The sequence below is a fragment of the Macaca thibetana genome, chromosome 2 (genome assembly GCF_024542745.1).
Source record: "Macaca thibetana thibetana isolate TM-01 chromosome 2, ASM2454274v1, whole genome shotgun sequence".
NCBI classification, from domain to species: Eukaryota; Metazoa; Chordata; class Mammalia; order Primates; family Cercopithecidae; genus Macaca; species Macaca thibetana.
In genome coordinates, this window is record NC_065579.1 from 144,052,982 (window position 1) to 144,076,251 (window position 23,270).

General features: G+C 51.9%; 2 protein-coding genes across 5 annotated transcripts in view; one reads left to right on the forward strand and one right to left on the reverse strand.

The window, feature by feature from the left end:
* XPC (XPC complex subunit, DNA damage recognition and repair factor) overlaps window positions 1-21,618 on the reverse strand; it is a 330,052-nt gene extending 308,434 nt beyond the window's left edge. The window contains exon 1 of the mRNA XM_050781616.1: window positions 21,615-21,618. The gene's annotated coding sequence lies outside the window, so the exon portion shown is untranslated. The remainder of the gene's footprint in view (window positions 1-21,614) is intronic.
* The window catches only part of SLC6A6 (solute carrier family 6 member 6), an 85,577-nt gene that overhangs the window by 40,326 nt on the left and 21,981 nt on the right, over window positions 1-23,270 (forward strand). For 3 of the 4 annotated variants that reach the window (XM_050781664.1, XM_050781665.1, XM_050781663.1), the window contains exons 2-5: window positions 1,800-2,039; window positions 3,540-3,674; window positions 5,408-5,642; window positions 15,690-15,822. In XM_050781664.1, the coding sequence (XP_050637621.1) occupies window positions 1,811-2,039; window positions 3,540-3,674; window positions 5,408-5,642; window positions 15,690-15,822 (732 nt within the window). In that variant the 5' untranslated portion in view covers window positions 1,800-1,810. The remainder of the gene's footprint in view (window positions 1-1,799; window positions 2,040-3,539; window positions 3,675-5,407; window positions 5,643-15,689; window positions 15,823-23,270) is intronic. The other variant, XM_050781666.1, reaches the window with a different exon arrangement.

A 23,270-nucleotide genomic window follows, 5' to 3' on the forward strand; every position in this document is an offset into this window, starting at 1 on the left:
ATGCCGCTCTGGGATCCACCTACCCAGCAGCTCTTGCCTGACACCCTACTGTGTGCCAGGCATGGCGTCTGGCTCTGGGACACAGTTGTGAGCAAGGCAGGTGCAGTCCTTTTCCCCAGGAGCCTCTATTCTAGTTGAGGAGATAGACGACAGGGAAGCAAGAAATTGAACAGGATACTTTCAGGTAGTGTTTGGGTCTCTGGTGAGAAGACAAACTCGGATGCCCACTTGAGCTAGCCAGGCGAGTGTGTCCTGAGCCAGGTGGTGAGCTGGCCAGGATGTGGCCGTGTGACAAGGTGGTCACCTCTGCCCCAGTCAGCGATCACCATGAGGAGTATGAGCTCGCTGTGGTCCAACCTTCCAATTTTTCAAGAGAACTTAGAATTCTTGACTTTTCTCTGAAATCTGATTATTTCAGGTTGGCCACCAGTTTGATCATGAAGACAAACAAGTTGTGTCCTGGAATGCTTGGCTCTGAGTCAGCCACTTCTGCTGTCATCCTTTTTATTCTGCAGATGGGGAAACTGAGGCTCAGAGAGGGGCGCGTAGGCCCAGTAGCTCTGGTTTTCGCAGCTCGTCCGTTTCCTGTGTCCCTCTGTTACGTTGTTATTTTGTGGGTCAGCTCTTGAAGGCAGGGGACCCAGCCTTGAGCTGTTTCCTCATGCTGTGGACTAGGACTCAGGATGCTCTTGGTAACTAACCCTTGTCAGTTCTCAGAGAGCCAGGGGTGTCCACCTTCTGCACAGACGGCCACCCTGGATGTGCTGTGGCCCTCGGGGCTGAGCTGCCAGGGTGAGTGAGCACTTGGGGACCTTAGGAAGTATAGAAAGAAGAAGCTCTGGCCTGGCTGGTGGCAGACCTCCCTCTAGACTGGGGGCCAAGCACAAGTGGGCTGAGGGTAACCATGAACAGCTCGGGGGGCTTAGAGATTTGGCTTTCTCTGGGGCCTCCCATTAGCCAAACCCAACAGGGAGCCGGAGGGCAAGGGAACCTGGCTTGTAGGATCTACAGGGTCAGCCCCTGGAATCAGAGCAAGCCAGAGGATGGTTGGAGAAGGGTGGACAAATGGGGATTAACAAGCACTCTTGCATAATCCTCACCAGTGCAAATCCCTTATTTTTTTCTGCTAGAGATGTGACTGGTTAATAAATTGCAAATCTATTCCATAAACATCCATTCTCAATACTTGGATGGCAACCCATTCTCAAATATTGTTTCCATTCCAGCCTGAAACCCCATTCCTCGTTCATTTCCGTCTATCCGTTTTTTTAGCTTACAGTTATAAATGGTCATCTCTGTGGGCTGGACACTGTGTTAAGACATTTGTGAAATAGGAGCCTCCATTTTTTTAATACAAATCCAAATTTAGAAAATAGTATCTGTTAATTTCTAGAAACTGCTCTCAGGCTGTTATTTGGCAGATGCCTAGAACTGCCTGGGTGTGTTGTGTTTTGTGAAAGACGATGCTAGGGCCGGGGTGCAGGCTGAAGTATGACACTCAGGTGACAAACATGGGGGCCCCTGGTGCTTCTCTTCAGCAGGTGCCCGGGGAATGGAACCTGCCGATTTTGTGGGTTGCAAGTGTCCATAGCCTGAATCTTGAGGTCCCTGGTCCATGAAGGGGTCTGAATGACTCCCGATGTTGCTGTCAGAGCATTGGACAGACAGGGAGGCCAGGCCCCTTGTTACAGGCCTGGGCAGGTGGGAGCCAGCTGGTGGATGAGGAAGCAGAGATTGTGTCTGAGACACACAGGCGGTCCCTCATCAGCTGCAGGATGCTTCTCTTTTGTCCCCCATAGAAAGCAAGGAGATGGCCACCAAGGAGAAGCTGCAGTGTCTGAAAGATTTCCACAAGGACATCCTGAAGCCCTCACCGGGGAAGAGCCCAGGCACACGGCCTGAGGACGAGGCTGAGGGAAAACCTCCGCAGAGGGAGAAGTGGTCCAGCAAGATCGACTTTGTGCTCTCTGTGGCTGGCGGCTTCGTGGGCTTGGGCAACGTCTGGCGCTTCCCGTACCTCTGCTACAAGAATGGTGGAGGTGAGCTTGGGCCGGGCCACAGGGAAGCCCCTCCAGAACAAAGCGGCCTTGGAGCTGGAGGCTGGGACCGGAGTGTGGGTGGCCTTTCTGTGCCCTGCTTTCCCTCCCCCCCACTTGACCTCCATGAGGTCAGCCTGCCATGCCCCTGCCAACCCCATCCTTAAAGACAGGGGATAAGCCCGACTGAGAATCAGGGTGCTGTTCTATAGGGCCTTTCTGTGTTACCTTGAGCAGGTCCCTCACCCTCTCTGATCCTCCAGTTTGCCATCTCCAAAGAGGCAGGACAAGGCCAGGCTCATGTCTCCCAAGCCCCAGACATTCACACACCTCCTTATCTGTCCCCCATGTCTACTTGCCTCTGACTGTTTCTTTATCTTTCCTTTAACATTCATGTTTGCTTTTCTAACTTTACCAAATGTACTCCAGAAAGCAAACTCCGTTTCCTGCTGTAAATGGAAAACTGGTACCATTTGTCATGCTCCAAAGGTATCCAGGAATAAAAAGTACAGTGAAGATATTTTTTAAATGTGATGACTGCGCTTGGTTGGGTTGATGAGTTGGTTGGTTTGGGTTTTTTGGATTTTGGTTTGCTTTTGTTGTTGTGTTTTTGCCTGCTGAAGGCTCTGAGCAGGAACCCTCTGAGAGGTCTGCTGTGATGGGGTTGTGTTGAGGTCAGGCAGCACCTACTGATGCTTTCTTGCTGGTGCCATGACGGGCTTGAAGAGAACTGGATAGCGAGGAACTGCTCACCGCTGGTGACTGCTTGCTGTCAAAGGCTTGTGTGTCAGCGGAGATGGGCATGCCTTGTGCTGCCCACATTAGTAGAACCACCTTTTGGGGAATTCTCCCTTAGAGCCTGGTTTCTTAACCTTTTGTAGGTCTCAGGCCCCTTTGGGACTCTGATGAGTGTCCTAGACGCTCCCCAGAACAAAGCACATACACTAGACCCAAGTTGCCCACAGTTTCAAAGGGTTTATGGACCCGCTGAAGCCATTAGTGGACACCAGGTAGGATCCCCTGCCCCGATGCTTTGCCCCCCCTGATTCTTCCCCTTGGTCCCACCCCCACCGGAGATGCCTACCCTCTGCCCCTTACCACCGCACCCTTCCTAGCTTCTCTGCCTCCTGCCCTGGGCAGGCCTGGGGAGGGTAGGTGAAGGCCCCAACAAAGAGGCGACATTTGAGTGGGTCTTAGAGGCCAAGCAGTCCTTGTTCAGAGGGACAGATGTGGAGGAGACAGGCAGGCAGTAGGCATAGCTGACATGAAGGCTCCGAGGCTTGAAGTCCCTGATAGATTTGATGGTGAGAGGGAGGGCACACTGGAAAGGTGAAACCAGCTGGCCAGGTGGGCAGGGCCTGGAGCATTTCCCAAGAGTTTGGCCTTGAGCCTTATGCCCCTCATGCATTCTCTCTGGTTCCATTCGCTGGGAGGGCTTGGGTGCCTTCTGCGTCAGCACTGCCATGGCCACAGTCTCACCCTTGCCCATTCTGCTCTCTGTAGGTGCGTTTCTCATACCGTATTTTATTTTCCTGTTTGGGAGCGGCTTGCCTGTGTTTTTCTTGGAGATCATCATAGGCCAGTATACCTCTGAAGGGGGCATCACCTGCTGGGAAAAGATCTGCCCCTTGTTCTCTGGTGAGTATGGGACAGAGGCCACTTGGGGCCTGGTGCTCATCAGTTCCACACATTTTTATTGAGCACTTATTGTCTGCCAGGTCCATTGAATCCTCATGCACATCACTTAGCTCTGTGCCTGACAGAAGATAGCAGCCAGTACAGTACCAGTGTGATGCACATGCTGCTGCCTGGGAGTACGGGGAAAGGAGATGTGGCAAGTGCCTAGCATGCAGTAGCTACTCAGTCAGACCCAGCATGCACACTTCCCTAGGTTGTTGCATAGAGAAGCCTGCAGCTGCTCTGTTCACAGTAGCAAAGACGTGGAATCAGCCTAGGTGCCCATCAGTGGTGGACTGGAAAAAGGAAATGTGGTGCATATATACCATGGAAGACTATGCAGCCATAAAGAATAGCAATATGGCCTTTGCAGCAACATGGATACAGGTGAAGGTTGTTATCCTAAGTGAACTGATGCAGAAACAGAAAATCAAATACCATGTATTCATGCTTATAAGTGGAAACTCAACCTTGGGTATACAGGGACATAAAGAAGAGAGCAGTATACACTGGGGACTCCAAAAGGGGTGGGGAACAAGGGCTGAGAAACTACCTATTGCATACTATGTTCACTATTTGGGTGACGGGAATCGATGGATGTGCAAACCTCAGTTTCATGCAATATACTCCTGTCACAAACCTGCACCTGTACCCCCGAATCTAAACAAGAAAAAAAGAGAAGCCTGTAGCTGCTTGGCGGTAGAGTGCAGCAGATAAGCATTGAGGTTCAGGAGGCTTTCTGTCTGGGTTCAGGTCCCATTAACTCCCCTTGATGGTTTTGTGGCTTTGAGAAGGTCACTTTGTACTTCAATTTTCTCATCTGTGAAATAGAAATATAGTTGTATGCTTACTTCACAGGGTTGCTATGAAGACAAAATGACATAGCCACGTAGAAGTGCTTTGTACACAGTCAGCATCAAGTGAATGGTGGCTTCATTAGTCCCATGTTTAGTACTTAGTATGCACGCAAAATAATCCCTGTTATGATTTAATTGGCAGAGATGAGAACATATGTGAGTCTCTTTATTCGGTCATCTACATAAATCCATTTATCCTTAAGCCTTTCTTCCATTACTCAGTAATTAGACTATCCATCCATTTTCCATTCATCTACCCATCTATTCATCTTTCCATTCATCTACTCAACCTTCTAACCAACCACTTTCCATACATCCGTCTAACAAACTGATTATCTATGCAACAAATGAGTATCTATCCATCAATCCAGCACTCATCAGTGTAGCTATTTATCCATTCATCTGGCCATTCATTCAGTCATTCAACTATTCTTCTGTTCATTCATCCATCGATTTGTCTCATCCATTCAGCCAGCCATCCATCCATCCATCCATCCATCCATCCATCCATCCATCCAAACATCCAACCATCCAATCAACCATCCTCTTTATTATCTGTCTTTTCATGCATCCATCTGTTTGTCTATCCATCTAGCCATCCATTCATTGTTGTATCCCCCCACCCCCTGCCATCCATCCCATTTATCTAACCATCTGTTGTTTCACCTTTCCATTCCCCCAGCCATCCATTCACCCTATAAATATTTGGTGGTCACTGTTGAAGGGCCTCTTGTGGCCTGGGGCCTGGGGATACCATGGCCTTCCAGTTGAGTATGTGGCCCTGGTGGGTCTGGCCTCCCTTATGATGTTTACTCATCTCATTTGCCCAACCTGCAGGTATCGGCTATGCCTCCATTGTAATTGTGTCCCTCCTGAATGTCTACTACATCGTCATCCTGGCCTGGGCCACATACTACCTGTTCCAGTCCTTCCAGAAGGAGCTGCCATGGGCACACTGCAACCACAGCTGGAACACACCTCACTGCATGGAGGACACCATGCGCAAGAACAAGAGTGTCTGGATCACCATCAGCTCCACCAACTTCACCTCCCCTGTCATCGAGTTCTGGGAGTAAGGCCACCTCATTGAAGCAAGGAGGAGGACATGGGTGGGGCAGAGAGGATGGCCCACTTCCTTATCTCCTCCCCTGGGATGCAGGAGCCACTGTCTTTAGGGGATTGGAAGGAGGGTGCAGATCTGGAGAGAAATTTATGCTTTTGGCCATAGACAGACCTGGAATCCCAGTTCTGCCACTTACTGGCTGTTTGACCTGAGGCAAGTCACTCCTCCTTTCTGAGCCTCAGTTTCTTTACCTGTCAGATAAAAAGAATGAATCATAACTACCCTGATGGGATCCCTGTGAGGCGGGTATGCATACTTATATTGTCTAAAAATGACACAGTTTTTTAAATGTATTTTAGAAAAAATATATTCCCTGTTATTGCACAGAGAAAAATGCATATATGAAGCTGAAGTAGTTAAGTAAAAAGTGAGTAAGTAGGTAGAGTGAAAAAGATGCATCAGTTAGCTTTTGCTACGTAACAACCATCCTCAAACTTGGCGGCTTTAAACAACAACCATTTATTTAGCTCTTGATTGTTCTGCTTGTTGTCAGTTTGGGCTGAGCTTGGCTGGGCAGTTCTTCCAGTCTTGGGCTCCTTCATGTGTCTGCAGGCAACTGTAGGTCCTCCGGGTAGCTTTTCTGGGGTTTGGCTGGCTGGTGGCTGGGGTGGGAGGGGCAACTGGTCTGTGTGGTTTCATCACCCAGCAGGCTAGTCTGGGCTTGTCACCAGCCACTAAGCAAGCACTCTAGGAACAAGAAACGGTCAATCCCCAAAACCCAAGTGCTTTTCAAGCCTCTGTCTGTATCATTTTTGTTCACGTCCCCTTGGCCAAAGAAAGCCACAAGACAAACCCAGATTCAAGAGGTGGAGGAAATAAATTCTGTCTCTTCATGAGAGGAGTGAAGAACGGTAGTCAGTAACTACAGGGAGGATACAGAGGACAAACATTAGAAAGGCAGGATGTAGAATCCTGATTTTGGGGAACTCTTGAGTGAGCTGATGTGTGGAGAAAGTCTTCTAACATAGTGCTTAGAGGCTGATCAAAAATAGGCTAGTGCCTCATTTCCCTCTTCTTCATAAGCCAGCCTTGGAGCTTAGCACTCAAGTGCAGCCCCTTGACCCTGGAACTAAGTGAGATGAGGCCTTGCGTGAAGGTTGTGATCAGGGCAGGGGTGCTGTTAAGGAAGATGGTGGTTCTGAATCATCACGAGATGACAGTCCCTGTCTTTTGTGTGTAGTTTTGCCATTTTCAAGGTGTCTACTCATCTCTTAGGAGCTGGCCCAGGAATGGGCCAGAGAAGAGGGAGCGGCCTGCCGACTGGCCCCAGCCATGCTTTGGGGTTGGGGCTGGGACATCCTTGGCAAAGAAGGGGTCGGTTGCCCTCACTGGTGTGGAACCCTTACTTGGGCGGTCTATGTCACTGTTGCTGCTCCAGGCCTTCAGTGTATGCTCAGGGCAGGTCCTTAGGCCCGCTGTCACTGTGGGTTCCTCTTGTTTGTATATTTTCCACTTACAAACAAAAGGGACATTGGAAGCACAATCATTGCCCCTCAGTTCCCCGCCCCCTGGGGAACTGAGTTCACAGACAAAGAAAGGCTGGCACTTCCTTTTTCTCACTTGAATGGGGTCCAAGGCACAGCCTTGTCCTTTCTCTGCTGTTCTTGGCGTAGCCTGAAAACCGGGCCTGCCCTACTCCTGGACACTGGCGCTCAGCCAGTTACTAGGGCGTTTGCTGGGACCTCCTTGCCTCAGACATTGACTGGCCTGCCTGTGTTCGAACCCTCCCTCTGCCACTTCTAGCTTAGGCAGGTGTGTCCCACTCTCTGGGCCGTGGTATCCTCACCTGCGCCTGGGGAGATGGCAGTGCTGCCTTCCCAAGGTTGTAGGATGACCCTGACTGCATGAGATCCTGGGTGACCAGCCCTGAGAATCCATTATTATTATTATTACTATTATTTTGTTTTCGAGACAGAGTCTCGCTCTGTTGCCAGGCTGGAGTGCAGTGGCGTGACCTCGGCTCACTGCAAACTTCGACTCCCTGGTTCAAGTGATTCTCCTGCCTCAGCCTCCCAAGTAGCTGGGATTACCGGAATGCGCCACCATGTCGGGCTAAATTTTGTATTCTTAGTAGAGATGGGGTTCCATCATGTTGGCCAGGATGGTCTCAATCTCTTGACCTCATGATCCGCCTGCCTCAGCCTCCCAAAGTGCTGGGATTACAGGCATGAGCCACTGTGCCTGGCCAGAATCCCTTATTATTTATCGAGTGCCCTCATAGTGCATAAAACTACCCTCAGGGCAGTTTCTTTAAGTGTTATGAACTTAAATAATCACCCCCTATTGTAAAGGGGCCATCCTCCTCTGGACTCTGCTTGTCTTACTGTTGTCTGGGACCCAGGGGCCTTAGAGAAGGAACACGTGGGAGCAATATGAGGTCCTCAGGGTGGCCAGTTCTCACTCACACCTTCCAGAGGGACGGGGCCCTCGGGAGTATTCTGGGACCCTTGCCTTACAGAATCTCCATTCTGAGCACCCCAGCTCCATTTTCTGGCCTGGAAGACACTGAGACAGTATTTATCTTTGGAGAGTATCTGGTTCTGCAGCCACCTTCCCAAGCTTCTGCATGATCCAGATGGATTTGCTCTGTCCAAAGAGCCCTGGCTGCCAGCTTGGTACTCATCTCCCACTCCGGCTCTCACACCTCTCCTACCCCTGCACCCCCAGCCCCAGATTCCAGCAGAGCTTTGTGAGACCACCTGAACATTCACAAATAACTTATCTCTTTCTAGAACCCTGGGGAAGATTGAGGGCCATGGAGCAAGAGGAAAGCAGGCTTAGGCAAGACCAACGCTGCCTCCTGTGACCTGCCTTCACAGCACAGGCCGAGGCCAGAGAGCTACACCGGGGACAGCTCAGTTCCAGCCCTGAGCCAGGTGCCATGGGCAGGAAATACCCAGCCTCCTGCCTTCAAGAGCCTTCTCTTTTCTTGGCATGCAATGGTGGAAAGGCAGGAGAATCAGTGGGGAATAGGTGACTCCCGTGAGCATAGTACTAGGAACTTGCCCCTGTCATTTCGTTCAGACTCTGCAGAGGCTTTCTAAGTAGGGGAAATGTCTAGGCATCGTCCAAAACTCTTCTTCCTCCCTCAAATCCCACATCCAATTCACACATCCTCTTGGCTCCCCCTTCAGCGTATACCTAGAATCCGAGCACTGTCCCAATGCCCGGTCACCCCATGGGACCCCCATCACTCTCCTGGACACCAGCACTGGCCTCTTGGATCTCTCTGTGCCTTATCCTTGCACCTCCATAACCAATTCTGAATCCAACCTGTTATTTTGCAGCTCAGAACCCTCTCGTGGCTTTTCCCATGCTATGATCTCACCCTGACAGAAAGAACTGAGACTATTTCAACACAGCAAGTGCCCACTGGGTGCTGAATCTCCTCGTTAGTTCCATGTCTGCATTCACCTGTGTGGAGCAGCAAATCACTACCTCTCTCTGGCTCACTTCCCCGTCTGCAGATGGAGGAGCATGTGAGCTGGGTTTTGAAGGATGAGTAGAAGCTCACTAGGCAGAAAAGGAGAGTGACAAGACAGTTTAGGTAGGAGGAACAGCCCATACAGAGTCAGCGTGCTGAAAGCACATGAGTATTTGGGATGGTTCGGCTAGAGCATAGGATGCATAGGTGAGAGACAGGTAGGGCCAGGGAGAAGGGTCAAAGCCTTGGATGTTAGGCGGGTACATTTGAACTTCGTTCTCTTGGAGGAGAAACTGTGGAAGGTATATGAGAAGGGAGGTGGTGTGACTGAACTGAATGTGATTTTTGTGATTCCTTAGGGAACACACTGGTGGGAAAGAGAGGCTGGATGTATATGGGGCCTCAGAGGCCTCAGCCTTCAGCAGGTCTGGGTTCCCTTTGGGGTGAAACTTATCTGAATCCCCCTGAAGATAGCCACCAACCCTGCAGCGTCTGGCTCTGAGGTTTCTCTCGAGTGAATCTTGTTGGAGTTTTTTGCGCATTGCTGTCTGGGAGCCAGTTGGGCGGCAGAGCAGTGAGGACACCCTCGAAGGTTGGTCTTGGTGGCCCTCAAGCTAAAGCCCAGCCCCAGCCATTGCTTCCTTTCACTTCTCTTACATGCGTCAGATGCATAGGTCCCTGGCCCGTCCTTTCCTTCAGCAGGTGCTGCTGGCAGGTGCTCAGGAGTCTCTGGAAGTCAGGGGTACGAGGCACCGGGGGAGCGGAGCCATCTCCTGGCTTCTGGGCAGGGAAGGTCCCTATTGACCCTCCCTCCCAGCCCCTCCTCCCTCTGTTTTCACAGAGGAGAAAGCAGAGCAGCAATGGGTGACATTCTCCTTTCCTTGTCAGGGGAGACACAGCCCAACTCTGGCTCCCACACATCCCAGCTGCACGACCTTAAGGCAGTGACCTCACCTCTCCACGCCCTCTTCTCTTCTCTGTCAACAGAAGTAGCGTGGTCCCAATGACTCACAGCCTGGCTTGAGCGTTATGGAGCTAAGACCAGGGATGCGCTTTGCGGGGGGCCATGGGACACTGACGATGCAAGATGGGCAGTGCCCTGCCCGAGGTCACACGCACAGCTAGAAGGAGCAAAGCTTCCAGCCCTGGCATTCAGCACTGCATCCTGCCTCCAGCTAACCTTTTTTCTGTGTCCCCACCAGCCACCAGCCCAGAGCCCAGGCCAGGCCTGGGAGCCCAAGTCCACGGTCACAGGTCACATTGTGCCACGTGTGTGTCTCCCCACTCCCAGGTTACTTGTGGGGTCTTCTCTCAGCCTGGACCCCTATGCCCACCCTGTGTGCAGTGCTAAGTCATCATTCTCAGCAGGAGCCAGTGAGCTGCACTTTTCCAGATCCTCATGAGAAGCCCCCGGGGCCCCAGAGACAGTCATTTCACGCTGGCTTTATAATTGAGCGCCGAGTTGCTCTGGGATGGGGAAGCAGAGCTTTTGTCCCCCTGCTGCTCCTTGCTGTCTGGGGTCACCTCTGTCCCAAGGTTGCCCTGGAGGACGGGCAGGGCCAGACCTGGCCAGATGCCCTCCATCAGGCTGGAGCCGTGCCTTCCTCCTAGGCTCCTCCAGAGCCCCCTGGGAGCTGGGCACGTATCATTAGACTTTATTAGAATCAAAGAAATGAGTCATATTTGCAAACAAGGCCTGCTCAGCCAATCTTCCCCTGCAGCTGTCGGAAGGAGGAGGCGGTGGAGAAAGGCTACACGGCCCCATGCTCTGGGCGGACGGGCCCTTTTATAATTGTTGCCTCTGCCAGTCTCCAGGGGAGAACCATGGCCAATAAATGGCTGGCCTGCAGTCAAAAGGAAACGATTTGGCCCGCTAGGAGGACGTATTTACATCTCTGAGTGCCGGCTGGACGGCAGCAGGGCGGCCGACTCAAAACAGACGTCCAGGCAATTCTTTTTTGGATCCCACCCTGGAGTGAATCATTACTATTCTTGGACAAGAATGCAGCTTACCTCGGAGTCTCCTCCCTCTGCATGAGAGCATGAGGAAGCTGGGGATGCTGGGGCCCTTGCCAAGACCAGCACCAGGCCCAGCACATGAGGTGACTGGTCCCCAGGGTGGCATCAGAAAAAAGGAACTAGATCCAGGGTTGATTTCTATCTGAGTGATTTCAGGTGCATTCCTGAACCTGTCTGAGCCTCAGTTTCCCCATCAACCAAATGGGTATTATTAATTTATTCAACTAATGTCTGCTGAGCACCTATTACATGCCAAGCACTGTTCAGTGATCAAGACAGACATAGACCCTGCCTTCTTGGGACTGACATTTTAATGGGACAGACAGACATGAAATAGATAGCACATATAAAATTATAGTATAAAAGCAATAAGTGATCAGAAACAGGCCCTGGGCAGGGGAAGAAGAGTGACCAGGGATATTTTTTACAGAAGGTGGCCAGGAACAGCTGCCCTGGGGATGTTGCCTTTGAACAGAGACCTAAAGGAAAGGGATGAGGGAGCTTTGGAACAAGTGACCGAGGGAAGCAGTTAGGTCCAAGGCCTTAAGGCAGGATCACGTTCGACCTGTTCAGGGAATGTCCCAGACAGCAGCTAGGGTGGCTGAAGGAGGAGGAAGTGATGGTGCAGTCTGGGGGATGAGGGTAGGGCTTGAGTGCCCGCACCCCCAGCCTGCCCAGAACACTTCCCCTTTACACCCGTTGACCTGTGTGATTACTAATTGGCACCCACTCATTCTTAAAAGTGTCTGAGTCTGAATGGCAAGGTCAGGCGAGCTGTGTTGGCTACGGAGTGGGAGCCTCGGGAGGATGTGGAGCAGAGGAGGGATGTGGCCTGCCATAGGTATTAATAGATTCCCTCTGACTTGTGGGGGCAGGAGTGGAGGGAGGATGAAGAGGCTGCTGGAAATCATCCTGGGGGTGTCAGGGGCCTGGACAAGGGCAGAGACAGTGTGCTGGGAGAGCTGTGTTAACACTGTGGGGAGCCTGTGCAGCTTCCTCCTGGGGTGCTTAGGAGGCACAGGTAAGTGGCAGTGCACCATGGCGTTCCCCCGGCATGGCACCCCACAGTTTATTGAGCACGCCCTCACCACTGGGTAGGGATTGGCTGGATCCTGATCGACTGCTTTCTGGCTGGGAAGACTCTGGAAGTCAGACATGGAAGGGACTGTGGAGGGGCCCGCCCGAGATTCAGCCGGCATGGCTGCCCGAGATATCTTTGGAAAGAATGTCAGTTGCTCTGGCCCTGAGCCTGTGTCAGGCTGTGTTGTGACAAATCCTGATTGATGAGATACATTGGTTTCAGTCCTGGGACGTTCACATGGCCCGTTATAAAGCTTTTCAAGAATTTAAAATAACTTTTATAAAGGTGATATGTGCACATTAAAAACATTGAAGTAGTGCAAAAATACATTGCAAAGTGCATCCCCCTCCCCCACACAGGCAGCAACTGCCACCAGCTTCTTGTGTGTCCTGCCAAAAATAGTATGTGTGTATTCAAGTACAAATGTGTCTCTGTCTCCCTCCCTCTTTACACAGCAGGGAGCATGTCTCATGCGCTGTTCTTCACCTTGCTTCTCTTCCTGCATTTTGTCTCCAGGACCTAGCTCCTTAGTAGGATGCAGAACTTTCCCATTGTTTTACACCGAGCATTGTGTTCCAGTGTGTGCCTGCTTCACAGCTTACAAGCTCCTCTTAATGGACATTTGAGTCGTTTCCAACTTTTCACTCTACAGACAGCACTGCTTGGGGTGGGTACTGTGTCTCTGGCCACCCATGCAGGTGTAACTATAGGAGATAATCCTGGGAATGGAATTGCCTGGTCAAAGCAAACATCCCTGGATGCCACCATGAGATCCTACAAAGGGACTACCACCAGCAATGGAGAAGCAGGCGGAGGACTCATTTTCTTTGTTGTAGACTGCATAGCTGGTCAGCTGCCCCAAACAAGCCAGTGCGGCAGCCTCCCATCGGTATCGGGCACCACTGGTTTGCCCAGCATGGTGGTGGGAGGAAGGCAGATGCTGTTGGGTCAGCTGGCCACAGGCTGGGTATGGTCACAGTCAGGGCTCCAGGGTGTTAAGCTTCTCAGCCAGCTCGTCCTAAAGAATCAAACGAAAGGCTATCTTGTGGCTGGACATCTCATCAGCATATAAAGCCCTTGTCCTTGGGATGTTCAGGGTCTGGTGGGCAAGACAGACATTTCCCCAGCGTGGGACAGGACAGCGGAAGCCAGACGGGGGCTCTGCAGTGAGTCTTCCAGAACCTCAGGGAGGCTTCCTTTGAGACCAAGGCGAGTGCACCTGGAGGGCCTGGGAGACGGTGGAAAGGTGCTCTTCCTCCTCTCCTGGTGCTGCCCATTCACAAGGAAGTCTTGGGCCACTGCCCAGCCTGCCCTGGCTTTCATTGAAGGTGCTGAGCCCTGCAGAATGAGGAAAGGCTTTTTGTTTTAAAGCCATGGCAGGCGCCAGATCCACATGCTTGGCAGGGCCCCAGCTGGGATGCAGTTGGCTGCCAGCCTGCCCTATAGAGATGCCCCCTGCCCCAAGGTGCCAGGTGATCCCAGCATATAGCAGAGGACTGAAGAGATTGTTTTTAAAATTTAGGCTCTGTTTTCTCTTAAAATCACATCAACAGTGTAGTGGAGTAGAGAGAGCACTGGTTTTGGAGTCAGACAGGAGTGGGCTTGGGGTGGCAGCTCTGTGTCACCTGCTGGCTCTGTGACCATGGGCAAGTGGACCCTCCAAGCCTTGATTTTCCCCATCTGTAAAATGGGGTGAATGGCCTCTACTCCTTGGATCAGATGAGATAAACTGAAAAGGCCTTGGAAAGCAGTTGGTTGCTGGTGGCTTTTATTTAGTCTATCAGCATTATCAGGATGACATTATCAGGTGCCAGGGGAGCCCACTGATGTCACTGTGACCAGCAAGAAAAAGGCAAAGAAAAGCTGTCCCTTCTTTTGGCTGTTAGTGGGAGTATTTCATGGATTGGTCCTACAGTGACATGTGAACTTGCTGTCCTCCCAGTTGAGTCCGTTCATTCACTTATTCACTCAACACGTCTTTATTGAGCTCCTCCAATGGGCCAGGTGCTGTTCTAGGTGCTGGGAACACAGCAGTGGACTAAAGAAAGGCCTTGCTTGAATGCCAGTTGAGAAGGGAATATTGGATTTATTCAAAGTCCTTATGTTGAAGCTTCTCTAGAAAAAAAAAAACAAATGATAAAGGGTCTAACCCAGTGTGTGTTCTGAGAACCAGAGCCCTGACTGTGGGGGTAATCCCACGGACTGGCTAAAAGCTTGGGATGTTCCAGAATGCTTTCCCAAGAGCATCCTGGGCGGGAGCTGTTAGTCCCATTTTACAAAAGGGGAAACTGAGGCAAAGAGTCACACTTCACTCCCTGCCCCTCCTGCATGGGAGTGTGACCTTCAGGCAGGGAGCTGACTCCCATTAGAAGGAAACTCAGCGTCTTCCAGGGGTTCGCCAACACCCTGGAGCATGGAGACCCTGTCTCCTGTGGCCAGCAGCCTGTGCTGGACGGGTAACCTGGGAGGCCCAGTGGGCAGGGCCGATGTCCCTGTGCTCAGCGTGGCTGTCCTCGATCACTGTTGCAGCAGCCAGGGCTCTGGGACCATGGATGCCACTTTTGGCATCAAGTTTCATGGCCTGGGCTGTCAGTACCCTGCACCACCCTGGCCTGCTTTCAGGTGCTGTCTGTGAGTAGGTGCTTCTGTGCCTGTTTAGCAGGACAGCAGGAATCAGCTCGGATTGGCGGGAAGCTTAGGTCTGGACTCCAAAGACCCATGCTCTGCCGTGTCATCCTGGGCAGGGTTGGTGGCTGTCCCATGCCAGTTATCCTTAAAACTGTTTACCTGCCTCTCTCTGAGACCCTCAAAACCCTGGCAGGGCAGGGGAGGAAACCAGCGCTGCTTAGGTGCCGGCTGTGTGCCTGAAGCTTCCCTGGGCATCTGAACACCACAGTTACATCTGCAAAGGTTTATCAAGTGCTAGCTGCATCCCAGACCCTGAATTTAGGATCTTGTGTGACTTACATTTTAGTGAGAGATCCAGGTTACACAGGGATGAATAAAATAATAAGGGACAGTGTTGGGGGAGGGCAACATTTTATAGATGAAGAGCCCGAGGTCTGGGAAAGTTGGCTAACTTCCTCTGTCAGTGATGGAACGAACAGTAGAGCTGAGAACTGAACTTAGTATTTGGCGCACTGAAGAAGGTTCTGTTGAAGTCCCAGCAGAAAATTGGTGCCCGTTTCACAGATGAGGAAACTGAGGCTCAGGGATTCCTTAACTTGCCTGAGGTCAGACTGAGTTGAACCTGGTTTTGCCTGAATCTGGAGTCTGAATCCATCCTTTTTTCTTTGCAACAACTCTGTCTCAAGACAAATGGGGATTCCTGGGTTTGGAAAGGTGAGGTGACTTATGTAAATGCAGTGCCTCAGGTGGGATTTGACCCTCAGCCTGTTAATGTTTGGGCCTTGGCTCTCTCTACTCCGGGGCCAGGCCCCTGACTGACTTCTGGCTCTGTGTTTGCTTCAAGGCGCAACGTGCTGAGCTTGTCCCCTGGAATCGACCACCCAGGCTCTCTGAAATGGGACCTCGCTCTCTGCCTTCTTCTGGTCTGGCTAGTGTGTTTCTTCTGCATCTGGAAGGGCGTCAGGTCCACTGGGAAGGTAAGTTGGACTTCTGTCCCTCCCCTGACTCCTGGAGAGCTGTGCCAGGCTGGCCCTCTCCCCCACTTCCTGCCTGCAATTAGCCACGCCCCAGGAGGGAGGTGGCCGGTGGTGGTGTGCTGATAAGCCAGCCGTCTGGAAAAAAGTAAAACCCAGGTGTGTAGTGTTTGTCCGTTTCATGGTGTCAGTGCTCCCACCATATCTGCTTTCAAGCTGCTGACAGTTTAAAGACCAGCTCACAGAATTCCTGAATACTGAAGAGTCAGGCTTTCTGGAGCCTACACAAGCTAGCCCCACCCACCACAGCTTTCTCATCTCAAGGTATTGGCAGTCAGTGCAGATGGTAGCAGATAACTAGCGTTGGACTTCTAATAAATAGGTTAGCTGGTAACAGGAGGTTAGCCAGCAACTGTAGTAAGAGCCATTAGCCACAGCATGGACCCTCGCTTTGCAGAGGGGGCCACAAGCATTCCCATTAGCATTGCGGGGAGCTTCGTGGGCCTGCCCCAAACCTACAAACTCAGACTGTGTTGTCACATTACCCCCAGATAATCCAAATGCACTTTATGGATTGAGAGGCACTGGCTTAGATTTTAGCTGCTAAATCAGATTAACGGAGTTATCTTATAACTAACATTTCAGCCGGCACCTCCAATGTTAGTTGTTCAGGAAAGTGTTAGCTGATTATTAAATCATCCACTCATGGCCAAGATGTTAGCTGTTAACCAAAGTATTATTCATAACTGGAGTGTTTGCTGCTGATTAATATGTCACATAGTGACTAAGACGTTAGTGATTAACAAATGTAAAATATTAGCTTGTAATTTTAAGGTTTTAGGTATAACTGATAGATTAGCAATAGCTTGTAATTTTAAAGGTTTAGGTATAACTGATATATTAGCAATAGTGAAAATGTTAACCAATAACTGAAACGTTACCTGTTACTAACTAGAGCCGAACTGTTCCCTAATAACCTAGACACTGGCTGTTGTCATGGCTGTGCTGATGCCAAAGGCTGGTGCAGGGGTCTGTTGGCGATCACAGGTGTGAGCCTGAACCCAGGGCCCTAAGCTATCAAGAACAAAGGCATTTGCTCATCTGCCTTTAGATGGTGCCCTCTCAACGCTTTCCCCAGTGACTCACATCCCAAAAAAGGGAACATCTCTTTCAGATCAAAAAAAACCCCAAAAGTCAAAGGAGTGTCTTAAGGTAGCATTCCAGGTGGAGCTGTGGGCAGTGACCTTAGCTGCCCCAGCCACAGAGTAGAATTGAGGGTTGAGGAATGTGCTCTCCCTGGATAAAGAGCCCCCAAAGAGGCGAAATCACAGATTTGTAGAGATCCAAGTAATTACTCCAGTCACTTACCCTTGCAAGACCTGGGACTCCAGGGTTGCAAGAGGTAGAATGATGGTGATCCCGTGCACCCTCCTCCAATACACACAGTGCCCTCTGCTTGTTTCTTGGGGAGAACCACCCTGCCATCCTGAAGCCCGGGGTGGAATGGAAGCAGTCCAGGCCTTGGACACCTGCCCCTGCACACCAGTGAGCACAGTCCTGCCCGGAACAGGCAGGAGCAGGGGACATGGGTATTTCCTGCACCTCCTTGGAGAGCACCCTCACTGTGCTACCCGGGTTCTCCGTCTTACAAACACACCATTTTATTCCTTTCTTTAAACAATGAGAAAACTCAGGCTTAGGGAGGTCAAGTGACTTATCCAAGGTCACTTCCTCCTCTCTGAGCCTCAGTTTCCTCCTCTATAAAATAGGTGATAGTAAGGGTTAAAATGAGGTGTGTTAAACACCTGGCACAATGCTTGGCACAGATGATTCTGTAAATGCTAATTTCCTTCTTTTTTTTTTTTTTTAATTTGAGGCGGGGTCTGGCTCTGTTGCCTAGGCTGAAATGCAGTGGCTTGATCTCAGCTCACTTTCTGGGCTCAAGCCATCCTCAAACCATCCTCCCACCTCAGCCTCTTGAGTAGCTGGGACCACAGGCGCACGCCACCATGCCCTTCTCCACTCTGCCTCACTTTCCCCACACAGAAGTGAGGAAGTTTCTGTGAGCACTGGTCCTCAGCAGTGCTGGACACATCATCACTTACTTATGCACTAGTATTTTTTGAGCCTCTACCATGTGCCAGGTGCTTCGTAGAAACAGCACGGGGGGACATGTAGTGGTTCACAAAACAGACAAAACTTCCTGGGCTCCAGGAGCTGATGGCCTGGCAGGAAGAGTCAGGTCGTAACAAGGCGAATGCGAAAAATGTATAGGAGTCAAATGGGGATGCGAGCTATGGGAAAAGGTCAAACAGAGGAGAGTGGGGAGTGTTGGGAGCAATTTTAAATAGGGTGGCCAGGCAAGGCCTACCAAGAAGGTGACTCTAGGCAAGGATGTTTCACATCCTTGGGAAGGGCTGAGCCAGGTGAGTATATGGAGGGGAAAATCTCCAGGTAGAAGGGACAGCCTGTGCAAAGGACCTGAGGTGTGTTTGACCCAGACCCTTGGGGAGCACCCAGTCTGATGGAGGAGGCTGATGTCCGCTGATGGAGGACAGGGAGCAACTTTTGAGCCATAATGCAGAACACAGGAGAGTAGTGTCAAAGCCAGAAGAGAGGGTACCAGGCTGCAGCTGTGGCGGAGCAAAGACTTGACCTTCCCGGGGTCCTCCCATGTCATCCTTAGCAACAACCTCCTTCATGGGGTGGCTCTAGGCCTCCCAGGGGTGGGCGTGATTCCCAGAACAATAGCAGAGCCTGGGCCAGGCCAGAGAAGCCAAGACAAACACAGTCAGGCTCTGTGGACTTCCTCAAGCCCCATGGCTGAGAGGCTGACTGCTCGCTGGCCATGGCTTCCAGCCCTGGCCACAGACCAGGTTTGTGGCTGACGTGGGGGCTGGGCCCACGGGCAGCAGACGGACCTCATCCTGCCAAGGCCCTGCTCTCGTGTCTAGTCCAGCAAGGAGGAGTTGGAGGGTAATGGAGGGAGAGCCCCGGCCTGAAAGGCTCAAATCTGAGTTCAAATCACTTTGCCTCTCTAGGTTGCAGTTTCCTTTTTTGTAATTTTCACTATTCCAGGGGTTCAAAACTAGGCTGCCATTAGTCCATTCAACAAATAGTGATAATGGCGGCGAAAGCGCAGTAGCCCGTGAGTGCGGGGTAGCGTTCTCAGTGCTGCTGGGTGGCTCATTGAATCCTCCTCATGTTTTGGAGTATGTGTGGTTATTAGTCCCATTTTACAGATGGGGAAACTCAGGTTCAGGGAGGCTTATTACCTTGCCCAGCATCACACAGCTTGTCAGTGGCTCTGCTGGGATTTGGACCCAGGCAGCCCCACTCCCGACCTGGGTGCCCCACACTCTTCCACCTCCTGTGCCCACCCCCGTGCCAGCCTGAGGATGCAGTAAGTAGGCCATGTGCCAGGCATGTCCCTGCTGTCACAGAGTGGGGTCTGGGAAGGGGGCAGAGATCCAGACACGCACATAGGAAGTGCAAGCCCTGAAGATGCACGGGGAGGAGGCCCTGGAGTGAGCACGGATGTTCACTGAGGCTGGGGCTCTTCACTGTTGGCCTCTGGAACAGCTCTTTTTGCCTGGTTAAAAGCAAAGCGGGGGTAGTCAGAGCCACATCCTTTTAGCTCTGGATCCCCCAAACTGCATGACTTTGGACAAGACCCTTTCACTTTCTCAGCCTCACCTTCCCCTTATGTGAAATGAGTTAGTGAAGCCCCTCACCAACAGCCCGGGCGCTGAGGACCCTTGGGGCCTGCCTAGGATCTCTGGGATCAATGGCGAGCCCCGCTGCCCAGACCCTTACCTCCCAAAGGATGCCCAGCTCCCCCTGCTGCTGCTGCCCAGACCCTTACCTCCCAAAGGATGCCCAGCTCCCCCTGCTGCTGCTGCCCAGACCCTTACCTCCCAAAGGATGCCCAGCTCCCCCTGCTGCTGCTGCCCAGACCCTTACCTCCCAAAGATGCCCAGCTCCCCCTGCTGCTCAGCCACCCTCTTTTCTACTGCCCAGAGGGGATGGAGGAAAGTTGTTCTTGCAAGTTTTCCCGGACAACTGGGCCACAGGGCTTTTGGGTCTAGGGCTCAGAGGAGCCACGAAGGTTCACCAGCAAGAGTGGAAAAATACCATGTCCCGTGGCAAGGCCTGCTGGGCCACCACCAGAGGCCCCTGGCAGCGGCTGGCACCAGCTTCTCCCTTGGGGATCCCGGGGAAGCCACGGAAAAGTTGAAAGCATGGCTCTCACCGGCTTGTCCTCGGAGCAGCAGATTCTGCAAAGCGAGAGTGGCTTTCAAACCTGCTGCTGTAAACCAAAACCCATCTGAGTCAGGGGACTCAATCAGCTTAGAGGTTTATTTTGCCAAGTTTGAAGATGTGCCCAGGAAAAAGAGACACAAGCCACAGTCAGGTCTATGGCCTGCACTTTTTCCAAAGAGGGTTTTGAGAACCTCAGTATATAAAGTGGAGGCCCAGAGAAGTAGCTCACACCTGTAATCCCAGCACTTGGGGGGCCGAGGAGGGCAGATTGCTTAAGTTCAGGAGTTCAAGACCAACCTGGTCAACATGGCGAAACCCTGTCTCTACTAAAATGTACAAAAATTAGCTGGGCATGGTGGCGCGTACCTGTAGTCCCAGCTACTCAGGAGGCTGAGGTAGGAGGATCTCTTAGGCCCAGGAAGTTGAGACTGCAGTGAGCTTTGATTGCACCATTGCACTCTAGCGTGGGCGACAGAGACCGTGTCTCCAAAAAAAAAAAAAAAAAAAAAGTAAGGGGAAACAGCAGGAGGGGACAGAGGAATAGGTAATTCAGGTAGTTATGCACGGTGTCTCTCAGCAAATCTGCATTTTTCATAGGGTGGAGAACACACACATTTTCCATAGGGTGGAGAACACACACATTTTCCATAGGGTAGGGTGCACACACGGTGGAGGAAGGAGACACATGCCTGGACGTGTGGGCGGATGGCTGATTTCTTGTCGCTTTGTCCCGTACCTGTGAAGATGAGCTGTGAGTTTACATTGTCAGGGTGAGGGAGGCTGCCTGGGGAGATATGTGGCCTGTATCTCACAGCTCTCTGCTGAAGAACAGAAGGCAGGCCGGTTGTGTGTGTGTGTGTGTGTGTGTGACTCAGTTCCCAAGCTTAACCTTTTCCTTCTGCATAGTGAGTTTGGGGTCCTGAGATTTTATTTTCCCTTCACATGGCTGAGGTGGTGTGACCAGGATTTGGGGAGGAACAATGACACACATCCCAAAGGTGTGGGGTCCTGACACCAGCTGGCCTGGATCCATGCCGCATCCGCCACCACTAACTCTGTGATTCCAGGCAGGTGCTCCCACCTCTCTGGGCAGTCTCCTCATCTAGAAAATGCAGGTGAGGCTGGTGCCTGGCTCTTCTCAGTTGTCTGAGGATTAAATGAGTTGAAACTCATGGAGCTCTTAGCTGAGTGCCCCGCACAAACTCTGCACTGCATAAGTGCTTGTTAAATAAACTAACTACGTGAAAACAAGGAAAGCCACCTCCACACCCGTCCCTGACACAAAGCCCTCTGGCCACAGAGGCTTTGGCCCAGGGGAGGCCTGGCTGGCTTTGAAGTGGCCGCCCTCTGGAGACCCCTGCGGGGCTGCTGTCAGCAGCTATTGTTCGCCAGCCCGGGTGTGGCCCACAAAGGGCCCCAGAGGTGGGAGCTGGTTGGGGCGCCTGGCCGCCTGGCCGCCTGTCCTCAGGAAGGGAGAGGCAGGCTGGTTTTCTTTTTTCACTTCTTCCCCCCTTCTGTGGCTTCCTGATGTGCCCCGGCCCTCCACGTCTGCCTTCCCATCCTTGGGAAATCATGTGGGCTCCTGGCCTCAAGGAGAAGAGATGACGGTTCTCCAGAGGGCTGGAGAAACCGAGGCCTGGAGGAACAAAGGACGCCTGGGGGCAGAGGCGGGAGTAGGGCCCACCCTCTCAGTGTTGGAGGGCCATCCTGACAGTGCTGGCCAAGGAGGCTTCTTGAATGTTCACGGCAGGCCAGGGGCCAGCGAGCAAGGTCAGCGTTCCCGTATCCTCAGTGGACAGATGGGGAAGCTGAGGCCCACCCAGGTCACTAGCAAGGGGTGTCAGAGGCAGCGTACAACCCCTGGTAGAGGCGGCTCCGCAGCTGACCCACAGCCTCTCTACCCCTTGACCTAGAGTGGCAGAGTAGGAGGCAACCTCAGAGCCCCTGCGGTCCCAACCCTTTACTTCCAGGTGGGGAAACAGAGTCTAGAGGGGACAGCGGCTTCCTGGAGGTCTCGTGGCAAGCCAGCCTCTAAGCTTGGATTTAGACCTGCGGGCCTCCCTCTTGGCTGCCCTCTGCTCTTGGGGAGAGTCAGTAAACTGCCAGTTGTGGGAGGCTTTTTGCCAGTCTCCTATATGTGGGCTGTGGGGCAGGTCCCCATTCTGCTGCTTAAGGCCATGTGACCCTGGGCAAGTGATGGCCTCTCTCTGGGCCTCAGTTTTCTTGTTGCAAAATGGAGATAGAAATAAAACTTACCTCAGAGGGTTAGGGCAGGAGCCAGTGAGAATAGACGTCACAGCATTTGGAACAGTGCTAGGTATACAGTAAGTGCTCAATAAACACTGCCTGGGGGTTATTGGGCTGAGGGCAGCTGAGCTAAGCAGGCCCTGAAAGCTTCCTTTTTGCCCTTTTCCGAATTCCCTTTCTCATTGTTTCTACTCAAAGGGATCATGGCCAGGAGAATGTGCTCTGTCGAGGGTCCTGGTGCCATCTAGGTGAGGTTTTGGGCTCTGTCACTATCTGTCAGTGTTTGTTACATACCTGGGCTCCAGCAGTGCCCTGGCACTGCACCCCCAACTCCATGGGCACATTCCTCCTTTTCTCGTCATCTCAGTTTCCTCTCCTGTAAAATGGGCGCATTAACCGTGCAGTGGTTCCTCCCAGGTCCCCTGATCCCCAGATGTGGCCCAGGGCTCTGCCAGCCAGTCTCAGTGTTTCGAGGTGGCCACCATGAGCTTTCTGCATGTCGAAGTAAAATACTTCATGCCTTTCTGCTCAGAGGTTAGCCCTCCACAGGCTCTGGGTTCAAATCCTGGACTCCGTTGATGCCCTGGGGAAGTCCTTAAAGCCCACCCAGCCTCAGTTTCTCCACTGTAAACCACCATCCTGGGGGGCATGGTGAGGATGAAGTGGGCTTGTGCCTGGGATGTTTCTACTCAGCTAGTGCCCTGCCTGAAACACTAGGATCTCACTGTCCATTCAGCCAGGCACCTTTGAGCTCCTCCCAGGCATAAACCCTGTCTGGAAACTCCTTGTGTTAAATAAAATGGGAAAATCCATCCATGAGAACTGATGTCACAAACAGTGCTTGCAGGACAGGAAGACAGAAGGTCCTTGGGAGGAGACGGCCACATCATTTCTAGTCCCTACCTCACACCTGATCTTGGCCTGTCTGGAACATACAGTGT